A 12,412-nucleotide genomic window follows, 5' to 3' on the forward strand; every position below is an offset into this window, starting at 1 on the left:
TCAGAAACGGCTCCAACGATGTCGATGAAATTTGGTATTGCTATTATTGCTATTTGAATTTTGAACAGATGGCCTGTCCATTAGTCAAGCGTACGTTTTTAAAAATTGAACAAAACATTGTTTTTTTTTCCTCGCATTCAAAGTGAAAGGTAGAGTGTTTGATGCGAGACTAAACAACCATAATGCCACCCTCTGCTCAGGTGGCTAAAAATCTCGTGTCATTATGGCTTGTTTTAGTCCCTTGTTGAACAATCTACTATTTATTAAACTTTGTCACTGTTCGCGACCACGTGCAGCAGCAGGTCGTCGCGGGCGCAGCTCGTGGCGCAGACATACCTACCTAGTTCTCGTTAATGCAGGTCATTCTCAACGGTTCTTGAACACATGATATAGGATTTATTATATGGATATAGATAAAATTAATATTGTATGCAACTGTACGTAATTAGGCCTTAAAACACTCATATGACCCTATTATGAAACTCGGCTACGCCTCGTTTCATAAACCCACACTCGTGTTTCAAGGACCCCTATTACGATACAGTTCCATAAAATACTATACTTTGACAATACGGCCACAGAACTTGCTCGTCGCTCCGCTACCCGCCCCGCTGGCCGCCGACGTCCAGTCCGCTATTGCTAAATCCAACGCAAAAACGTTACCTCAGATTATGCTGACACGTTAAACAGCCTCTTTGTAAAAACCTTTTCCCTTTGCCGGCAAGGGACCAGAACTGCAAAACGTAGCTTTAATATGAAAATAAAGCGAAACTTTTGCAATGAAATAACATCTTTGTTTCGAATCAGTAAAAAACGGTCCACTCAAACATTTTTTTAACCTCTTGACGACCAAGTAAAATTTTTGATTTATGAAGTTCCCAAGACGATCCCATAGAGCTTATGGGAACGGAAGCAATACCATGCCCTCGGTACCGCTCTGCTTTCAGAGCATGACATGAGTGCGTGTGAGTTAACTTTGGGGGCGGCAGACGTGAGCTTGCCTTCGGAATCCAAAAGCTTAATGGTTACTTGACTTGAAATGTATATTTCAGTTTTTTTTATTTTATTTTTGACGGTGGATGCATTCTACACTTCCACTGAATGTAGATATAGTTACAGGACCCCATACATCCTTGTATTATTATAATTATTTTGTAATTTTTTCTTTAATTTTATACTGTAGTTTTTAAGTATTTTATTTCTAATTATTTTATTTTGAAAAAATGACTTTCTGCCAAGTTTCTTGCAGCGCATTCTTCTTGGCAATGATGGTCTTTCCGAAAGTGCTGGTAGTTTAAAAAACCGGCCAAGAGCGTGTCGGACACGCCCAAAATAGGGTTTTGTAGCCATTACGAAAATATTAAGTAATATTTTTCTAAGGATTTCGTATTTTGTACGGAATATTCCAAGTTTAGGTATATTTTATACCTTAAGCTGCTATTTACTCTTATAATCTACTAATAATTCTCAAGCAAACATAGCCGTTTTAGTTTTCCTTGTAAGTTTGATATACTTACTACCTTCCTGATTTTTTTCAAATTTTTCCACCCACCGGTTTAGATTTTAGGGGGGGGGGACGCTAGATTTTAATGAAATTTTGCAAATTCAAATTTTGCACTTTGAAATCGTTACAGCAAACTCCTGCCCCTTCGAAAATACCTATCCAACGATACCCCACACTATAGGGTTGGATGAGAAAAAAAAATCATCCCCACTTTACGTCTATGGGAGGTACCCTAAAATTTTTTTTATTTTATTTTTTATTATCATTTTGTCGGCATAGTTTACATATATATCCGTGCAAAATTACAGCTTTCTAGCATTGATAGTCCCTGAGCAAAGCCGCGGACGACAGACAGACAGACAGAATGGCGAAACTATACGGGCTCCGTTTTTGCCATTTTGGCTCCGGAACCCTAAAAATGACGTGTAAAAGTGCCCATTGCGCCCTATTTACTGAATAAATGATTTGAATTTGAATTTGAATTTGAATGAACCTGGGCGTCAGGTGATTAAATCGGTTCACAAATGTTTCATTTGGCGATATTAATTTAATTCTGAAACTCTATGTTCTAGGGTTTTTATTAAATGAATGGGCGGGGCACATTGCTCGCAGGACTGAGGGCCGATGGGGTCAGAGAGTTCTCGAATGGCGTCGCGGACCGGAGACCAGTTGTCGTAGGCCTCCAACAAGATGGAGGGACGACCTGGTTAAGATCGCGGAATCGCGTTGGATGCGGAAAGCACAAGACTGGTCTGAGTGGAGAGCCTTGGGGGAGGCCTATGTCCAGCAGTGGACGTCTTTTGGCTGACATGATGATGATGATGATGAAATAATTACCTAAGATCAATGTAATAATGTTCAGCAATGTAATTATAAATGATCGAATCTTTAATAATCAATAAACGAATGTGGATACGGGTAACATAAATTTGTAACTTCTTTCACAAAACATTTTTGTATAACCAAAAATACTATTGCTTGTTAAACTGACATATTGCTTTTAAAGCAATCTACGTCGCAGTACTGCACAATATACACGGCAGCGCGATCGTCAAGCGCGTTGGTGCGATGCACTGTGAGTGGTGTTAATGCTGGACCCAAGGTGATGTCAGGTGCTGTGATGTGATCACACACAGTTGCCTCTTCGCCAACTAGTAAACGAGAGCGAGCAGCGCAGTACTGTAACGCAAACAAAGTTGAATTAATATTACCTACCCATCAAAAACATTATACTAAAAGTACCTAAAGGCTGACTAGAATTATAAAAAACTTCGCCGTATTGCGGAAAACCATAATAATAGATAATAATTATTTATTTTTCTCACCACCACCGTTACAATTTCTACATTGGTTCTTAGTTACTACTTAAGGGAGTAAGACTCGTTGGCAAAGACTGGTGCCCGAACTAGGATGAACCTGTGTGTCGGGTCACCAGGTCTCGGACCCTCAGATGTCTGCAGCTACAGTTTACAAAAATGTTGAAACACAAAAGTGTGTGTGTGTGTGTGTGTGTGTGTGTGTGTGTGTGTGTGTGTGTGTGTGTGCGTGTGTGTGTGCGTGTGAGAGTGTGTTTTATGTACCGGTGATCGTTTTTTATGTAATTAATAATAATTAAATATTGAGTATTTTCTATTGTTCAATAGAACTAATTTCCTTGCACTGGTCACACTAAATTCAAATGTCATCTGTCTATAGATGTCAAAGTTTAACGTTGTTTGCGCGTGGTATTTTAAAGTGTAAATTTATGTTTTTGTGCCTTAAAATGCCGATACTTATCCATAGCCTTGGAAGGAAAATAATTCACAATGTATAAAAGTATTTTTTATAGAAAAAATTCGAGGGACTAGAAAATATTCCTTTAAATAACATCACGGACACCGTTGTCAATATGACTGGTAGGTATCGTATAGTAAGTGTAAAGAATGTTGCAATATAAAACGTAGAAGTGCTGCCCTCGCGTCAGGTTTTTTATATTCCTGGTCAGCCTTTAACATCGCTGCCTTAGTTAGATAGTGATACAATCTAAAGAAAAAGGGCTTTAAAATTGTGTTTTGATTAAATAGTGACACATATTAAAAAGTAATGATATAGAATTTTGAGTTGTGTCACCGTCAACCCAAAGCAGTACAGTAGGTACCTATTTAATTTTAGAATGTCACAACTAGTCCTAACACTGTGAAAAAGATTTGAAATGTTACAAAGTCGGTTATTATTTATTAGTCAGTATGTACCTGAGGGTGGCCATAGAGCACAATTTTCACAAGCTTGCTTTTTTAAAACGGTGGAGGAACACATTTTATGGTTTTCAAACAAAGAGTAACTAAGCCCCACATTACCAACTGGATTAGAATTGATGCTCCATCATTAGCTATCCGTAGGAACATCTGACTTAAAATTTCATCATAAATTGTTTTATTTTTTTATATTGAACGTATCTATACTATAATATATACATAATGACTAACCAGACAAGTCAAAAATAAATATCATGGGACATTATTAACACCAATTGATCTAGTCCCAAACATAGCAAATCTTGTATGTATACTGTGATTACGCAACAGATAAACATATTTATATAGATAAATACTTAAATACGTTTTAAACATCCAAGACCCGAGAACAAACATTCGTAATTACATATCTATGGTATTATTCATATAAATATACCCCGGCCGGAATCGAAACCGGGACCTCAAGCTTCGTGTAGTCAACTTCTCTAACCACTTGGTTATCTGGTCGTCAATGTGAAATGGAAAAGTAAGTTTTTTTTTAATGTTGCAAACAAAAAGTATTAAATTATTCACTAAGTGAATAATTAATTAGTGTCTATGCAATGAAAAGTGGTAATAATAATCCACTATGGATTACTGTGGCCAAAGGGTTGGTCTTGCTCATGTCTCCGGAACCTCCGGAATCAATTTTTATAGTTGCAAACCTCACAAAAAACCATTTCATATAATGACATACAATAGATATGATCTGATCTGAATACATACAAGAGCATACTGATGCTTCCAATGAAAGCGACTGGAGGTCTAGGTATAGACCTATGTCCGACAGTCCGTGGATCGGCAAGCGCAGCGTAGGGCGTCCGCCAACGAGATGGACGTATGACCTAATTAAAGTATCGGCTTCACGGTGGATGCAAGCCGCTTCTGGACTGGAGTTCTATGGGGGAAGGCCTATGTCCAACAGTGGACATCTTATGGCTAGTATGATGATGACGTCCAACCAGTGGACAACCTCGGGTGATATGATGATGATGATGATGTCCAACCAGTGGACGTCCTTTGATTGATATGATGATGATGTCCAACCAGTGGAAATCCTACGGCTAATATGATGATGTCCAACCAGTGGACGTCCTATGATTGATATGATGATGATGTCCAACCAGTGGAAATCCTACGGCTAATATGATGATGATGATGTCCAACCAGTGGACGTCCTATGATTGATATGATGATGATGTCCAACCAGTGGAAATCCTACGGCTAATATGATGATAATGATGTCCAACCAGTGGACGTCCTATGATTGATATGATGATGATATCCAACCAGTAGACGTCCATTGATTGATATGATGATGATGTCCAACCAGTGGACGTCCTATGATTGATATGATGATGATGTCCAACCAGTGGACGTCCTATGATTGATATGATAATGATGTCCAACCAGTGGACGTCCTATGATTGATATGATGATGATGTCCAACCAGTGGACGTCCTATGATTGATATGATGATGATGATGTCCAACCAGTGGACGTCCTATGATTGATATGATGATGATGTCCAACCAGTGGAAATTCTACGGCTAATATGATGATGTCCAACCAGTGGACGTCCTATGATTGATATGATGATGACGATGTCCAACCAGTGGACGTCCTATGATTGATATGATGATGATGTCCAACCAGTGTACGTCCTATGATTGTTATGATGATGATGTCCAACCAGTGGAAATCCAACGGCTAATATGATGATGATGATGTCCAACCAGTAGACTTCCTATGGCTGATAAGATGATGATGACATACAAGAGGTATTCGTAAACTTACATCAGGTATATTAATCAATGCATCCGGTTTATTAATGTCCACATACATTACTGGTAACTCTATCCGTTCATCGGTTCTATCTCCTGAAAAAATTAATGCAACATGTAATAATGTTACAAGCCAGGGGTCATTGGATAGATAATAGCCAATAGCGTTAAACTTATTTTATTATATAATAAGTTTTTGTTACAAAAAAAAATATTTTTAATTCAATATTTTTCTGCTGACTGTACTTTTTGTGACTGCATTGTCATACTACATTTTAGTACCAAATTTCAAGTCGATGCCATTTATCGTTGACGAGTTCCGTCCTGCAGAGACGATCCTGGCCGGACCTCCAGGATGTCACTGCCAGATTATTGTATTGGCACCATATTTACATAAGTATGCCAAATTTCAAGTCAATCTGACCCCTAAAAGTGGGTCAAATTCAACGTGTAAGATTTGACCCGCACATACACATATACATACATTGCAAGTTAAAAAATAATAAAAAGCTTTTAAAAAGGAATCACTTTAAATACTCTATCACTTGAAAATAACCCATAGTAATCTCGCTCACTAGTCAATTTGATTTCTCTACGATGTTTATATCTCGTGTTTGCATACAAATTGAGATTTTAACGCGAACGCGATCGAGACGTATTTTGTAACCGAAAACTTACACTAAGGGCACCGAGTCCGCCGCAACCTCGCCTGAATTATTATTTATACCATTGTATTGGGCTTCAATCACTCCTGCTGGCTCGTGCTGAGGCACCGACTTAAAACTGGTAGAAAATTATTTTCATGGTTTTTTTTTTGTATAGTCGGTTAATTTTTTGTTATAATTTTTTTTCACGCTTTTCACTGTATATTATTATAATCTAAGATACAATAGTTTAATGTCAACAGCTCGTCTCTTTTTACGAAAGATTGCTTTTGCCGATGCAGAGGAAATTCATTATTACAAAGTCCCGGTGCCGGAGCGCTCTCAAGCAGAGGATCGTGGGTTCAAACCCCTCGCCCCTCTGAGTTTTTCGAAATTCATGGTCGGAATTACATATGAAATTTACCACGAGCTTTACGGTGAAGGAACCTGCGAAGCAATTCAACGGTGTGTGTGAAGTTCTCAATCCGCACTGGCCCGCTCGGCTGGCGTGGTAACTACTGCCCAAGCCCTCTCATTCCGAGAGGAGGCCTGTGCCCTGCAGTGGGACGTATAGGCTGGGATGAAAGTCCCGGTGCTTCACCACCCGTTCCATTTCATCATATTACTCGTTTTATGCATTACGAAGCATAAATTGCTTAGCAACTATGTTAAAGTAATTGAAATTCAATCCGTCAAATACTCCGGTGGTCAACTGTGGTCTTCATCATCAGTTCCACTTTACCAAATAATGATTTTCAAGAGAAAATGCACGAGGTACCTACTACTAAATATATACAAATTAATATGTGTCCCTACAGTATTTGAAGAGTTCCCTTGATTTCCTTAGGATCCTGCCATCAGATCCTGATTTGGTGCTTATGGGACCTAATTGGAGGTATTCCTATAGAACAAAATAAATAATTTCAAATCGATTCATAAATGACTTTGTTCTGAAGTAACAAATATAAAAAAATACAACCGAATTGATAACCTCTTCCTTTTTTGAAGTCGATTAAAATGCTTACCGATTAATACAGTAGCACAACTGGAGCCATAGGCCACGCCCAGGAGCGCAGTGCAGGCGAGAGCGAAGAGTGAGATGGCAGGAGACATGGCGGCTTCGTTGAGTGGCGACGACATGCGCACACGCACTATATAGGGCGACGATTTCCCTCTAATGAGGAAGCGGCACTAATCTTCTAACCAACCATTAACTTAAATAATCTATAATTCGATTGATGTAAATAGTTCTCATTTTATTTGGTTCTTAATAATCCTTGAATTTTGTTAAGGCGTAAAAGGTTTTCGAATTCGAACCTAAATTATCTTGTTACCTACTGCTACGGGGTTTATGAGGCATATCATGAAATGGCGGCATTTCACGATATGCCCAGGAATTTCGTGATCTGGCGGATTTTACGATCGGCCGCCGACATATCCACCGTCCCGGTTGAAATGAAAAAGCACAAAAATTCAATCTACTATAAATACACCGATGTCATGTCAGAGTTGTTGAGATGTCAGTGTCAGAGTTGACGAGTATTGGAACAATAACAGCAACAACAACAAGTACCTAGTTTGTGTAACTGTTTCATAATGATTGAGAGAAAGAACCATTTTAATAAAACCTTTTTTTTGCTTAATGTACTTTTTGTTGACTGTACTTGTATTGTCACCCAAACTACATTCGCATACCAAAGTTCAAGTTGATGCAATAGGTTGAAGAGTCCTGTGGAGACGATCCTGGTCGGACTACCAAAATGTCACTACCGGATTATTGTATTGTCACGCAATTTACATAAGTAGAGCAAATTCCAAGTCAATCCAACTACTGGAAGTTGGTCGAATTCAACTTCCAAGATTTGATTGCAGACAGACAGCAGGCCAGGTGAAACTAAATAAAAGCTTATAAAAGTAAACATCGAATGGTATTAATTAGCAATTCTTAAAGCGACTCGTTGAGAAAGGAACACTTGTTTACGCATATTTTTACTAGCCTGTGTATATACTATTACTGAGAAAACCCATAGATTTCTCTTTTTTTTTTATTCAACTGGATGGCAAACGAGCAAGTGGGTCTCCTGATGATAAGAGATCACCACCGCCCATAGACACCTGCAACACCAGGGGGATTGCAGATGCGTTGCCAACCTAGAGGCCTAAGATGGGATACCTCAAGTGCCAGTAATTTCACCGGCTGTCTTACTCTCCACGCCGAAACACAACAGTGCAAGCACTGCTGTTCTGGTGGTAGTAATCCGGGCGGACCTTGTACAAGGTCCTACCACCTGCAAAACTCGCCCTGTTTTCAGTTTGTATACATTTTATTTCACGTATTTCCTACACCTGTGATTATTTTCATAGCCACAGAAATACCAAATTTACTAGGAAATGGCAGGATTGCTACAAAATACTGCAAACCACAATATCCAATACCGTATTGTTCACCATTTCTAATGAAGCGTATCGACCGTCGATATCGCAGCCTCTTTATTGGAAAGAAAACGATCGTTAAATCGATCGATCGTATAATAGTTTTATAGTTTACAAATTATCTATTATTTATGTAGTCTTATGTAGTTAATGGTGTGTAGTATGTCTTTATAACGGCCCGAGGGTAGACGACGGTGCTGGCTGAAAATCAGCGCTGGGGTGTTCTTAACGCTTCAGCATTATGCTGAGCCAGTGTCCGATTCACAACCGCAATGACACATATCTTTGTGTTGTTTTTTTTTTTTGACACTTTGGACACTTGACACCAGATGACCAAGTACCAAATTATGTAAAGCTTGTAGGTACTATGGATTTAGGAAAAACCGAAAGCACTCTTTATGTTTTGATTCCTCGGTTTTTTTTTACAGAAACACCCTTTTGGATTAGGTATTCTGATTGCGTTGACATAGAATTTTGTTTTTTTTTTAACTGCTTACTCGGACCAATGCAGTATTTGAGTTATTTTCAGTTTAATATATCCATACGTTTCTGAAAAAGGGTTTTGATTTGACAGACGGTGGGACGAACAACAAAGGAGCCCTATAAGAGCTTGTGCACACTAGCGTTTTTGACGGCAGTTTCTCGGCGGAGCGAGAACGCGGCGTGCATGTGGCGAGCACGCTGCGGTACCTCCGCGATTATTTGCCGCCAGCGTGCCGCCGCGGTGCTGACCGTATATGACCGTACATGGCTTAATCGCCGCGTCCACGCGACGGCACCGCGGCAGCACGCAGGCGGCGAATAATCGCGGAGATACCGCAACGTGCTCGCCGCGAGAAAGCGCCGGCAAAAACGCTAGTGTGCACAAGCTGAGCAGGGCTACTACGAAACTCGAAACTCGAAGTTCGTATCATACTGTCCCTCTCGCTCTCGTACTAAACAGTATACAGCTGTTCAGTACCCTTAGTGTAAGTTTTCGGTTACAAAATACGTCTCGATCTCGTTGGCGTTAAAATCTCAATTTGTATGGAAACACGAACAGCGCCCCTAGCGGAACGTTTGCGATGTTCGTGTTTCCATACAAATTGAGATTTTAAGGCGAACGCGATCGAAACGTATTTTGTAACCGAAAACTTACACTAAGGGTACTGGGTTCTGTATTTGCCAATTGAGCTAAGGAATTATAAAGAACAAATCAATAACCACGTGTATTATCCACTTCAAGTAGGCTGCTCTTTCAGATTGTCACCGCAGATTTTCTATTCAGGTATACCTAGTTACGTTGTTGTCACTGGCAATCAGGAATCACACACTGTTAACTGACATAGTATTATGACTGCCACAGATATAGATTACACTAGATAACGCAAACACCTCAATCTGTATGAAAACCAACCGTGTCACTTTTTTATATCTACTGTGACGTTGACTGAATTCCCCGATGTCCGCGCAAAATCGATTCAAATGCACCGCCCGCCCGCGCCGTGGGGCTCGAGTCAGTCACTAGTCATGATTAGTCAGTTAGCGGTCAGTCTTTGTATGGTGCCAACCCCGACGTTTGGTCGGGGTTCGGACACGCGAAGTAGATGCATTTGCGTAATCTAGTGTAATCTATATCTGTGATGACCGCCTTGTTTCAGTTAAATAGGTTGTTAATCACTGTTAATAATGCGCAGTAAATCAGTGTAAGGCTGCATTTCCACCAGAGATGTAAGAGATAGCTCAGCAGTGCGAGGATGCGTAGCGGGCTCTTTACAAATAAGGGAGTGGGGTGCGGTGAATTTAAATTAACCCGCAGCTTTTCAAATGAAACGGCTGAAAACACTCGGAAAGTAGTTAAAACTTCTAAACTAGCTCCATGGATTACAATCGGAACAATTGTTTGTTTCCATCGGCTATAATTAAACCCCTTCTTTGCAAATAAAGCCATTAAAATTTTTAAAATATTAATATTCATTATATTCTGTTGCCTGGGTCCACGATAAATTCATCTATCGCTATTCCGAGGGAATTTTGCAATTTTCCGAAATAAAATATTATATCCTTCCTTATTGTTGATTATCTTAGTGGCTCTAAAAAACATTTAATTAGTACACACGCAAAATACTCGTAACAAATAACAGTGTACTAAAAGAATTTCCCTGCTCACCCGCGACCTTACGATAGCTAAGCTTATGCAAAATATGCGTGTTCATGCAGTTCCTCCACCTCCACACTGTAAGAACACACACAAATCACACAAACCCATCTATCACCACCACCACACTAAACTGACGCGTTTCGAACTCAACCAGAGCTCATCTTCAGAGTGACACAACCGTACACCATGCTACCAGTTGTTAGACTAACGAACCACAACCACCGTTTTAATTTGTCACTGTAACTCCGTAATTACAGTGGCCGCAACAACAACAAATACTAAAAATAAAATAAAGTTACAAATTAAAGGGAGTCGTCATACAAGAAACGTGTTTCAGTCAGCGGTTTTTGATTGCTAGGCTGCCATGATGACGGCCGTCAGTTGCTAGGGGCAACGCCCGTGACCCTATGTTGTTTAATGTTTAACTAGTTATTAATTTGCGATTTTATTAGTGCTATTTTATAAAACCTTCGATAATTATAATAATTGTCTCTAAGACCGTGGTTTATTATTTTGTGCAACATTAAGACTAAATAACAATTTATGATCCACAAATCTCCGACACACACTACACACACTTCACAAAAGCCAACTTCAATAAAGCACTCACAGGCGCTTTTTTTAATGTTTTTTACACTAAAAAATGTCCGTTATAATTCATACTAAGTAAAACTATTTATTTACAAGGTCAAAATTTAAAATCAGGTTAAGATTTATTCACTAATTCATAATAAGTACGCGCCGTTCGGCCGAATTACTGCGTTCAGCCAATTTTTTTTTTTGGCGCATGGCAAGAGTCTAAAGCGCTAATTCAGCGACAGCCAAAGAGGATGAGAATTTAAAATTGTTCTTTATTCAAATACTTGCACCTAGTGCTTACATTTTGGTGATATGTTTTTATTAACTTGTAATGTAATGTAACTAATTATGTTTGTTCAGGTGGAATTAAATAATTTAAATAAAATATTAAAATCTTAAATATTTCAACTTAAATTTTAAGTGGATATCTTCAACCGATTGAGCTGAAATTTTGCATGCATGTATAAATCCGATGACAATACAATATTATTATGACGTAGAGCTGTTCTGATGATGAAGTTAGATGTTGGCCATAGGAACTCTGTAATAAAACGACACGACCGCATCGATTTTGGTCTCATTTGATTCGTCTTGACGACAACCTACTTTGGTAACCAGGGCAAAAGTACCGCCAACAAAAAAGCTTGTATTAGATTTTTTTACAAAAAATTATTACTGAACTATTTGTTTTTAAAACATTGTACGGAGGTGCGGAACCCTTCATGCGCGAGTCGCTCGCACTCGCACTTGACCGATTTTTATTTTATTATCCTCCCTTCTTGACCTCCACATCTCTATCCAGCGCCACATCCGGACACTCACTCAGTCCTGCGTCCAGGTCATCTCGCCATTTACGCCCCGGCCTGCCTTTCGATCTTTGATCTTTGAGGATGCATCTGGCAGATATGCCCGGCCCAATCTCATTTAAGCTTGACGGTCACTTTTCCAACATCAGCGAATCGAGTTTTAGAGCGCAATGTGTGTCCTTGTGTTTGGATTTCTTGGGTTAGGATTTGGTAATGGATTAAATTAACAAAATATCAAAATAACCAATA

General features: G+C 39.3%; 1 protein-coding gene across 1 annotated transcript; it reads right to left on the bottom strand.

The window, feature by feature from the left end:
• Nucleotides 1–2,485: 2,485 nt before the first annotated feature.
• Nucleotides 2,486–7,360, bottom strand: LOC141445699 (uncharacterized). Its single transcript, XM_074111587.1, has 3 exons — nucleotides 7,231–7,360; nucleotides 5,575–5,657; nucleotides 2,486–2,683 (listed from the first exon to the last, which is right to left on the bottom strand). Exons 1-3 carry the CDS (start codon nucleotides 7,343–7,345, stop codon nucleotides 2,486–2,488), a joined length of 396 nt encoding a protein of 131 aa, XP_073967688.1. The 5' UTR covers nucleotides 7,346–7,360.
• Nucleotides 7,361–12,412: the final 5,052 nt, after the last annotated feature.

The sequence above is a fragment of the Choristoneura fumiferana genome, chromosome 3 (genome assembly GCF_025370935.1).
Source record: "Choristoneura fumiferana chromosome 3, NRCan_CFum_1, whole genome shotgun sequence".
Classification (NCBI taxonomy): Eukaryota; Metazoa; Arthropoda; class Insecta; order Lepidoptera; family Tortricidae; genus Choristoneura; species Choristoneura fumiferana.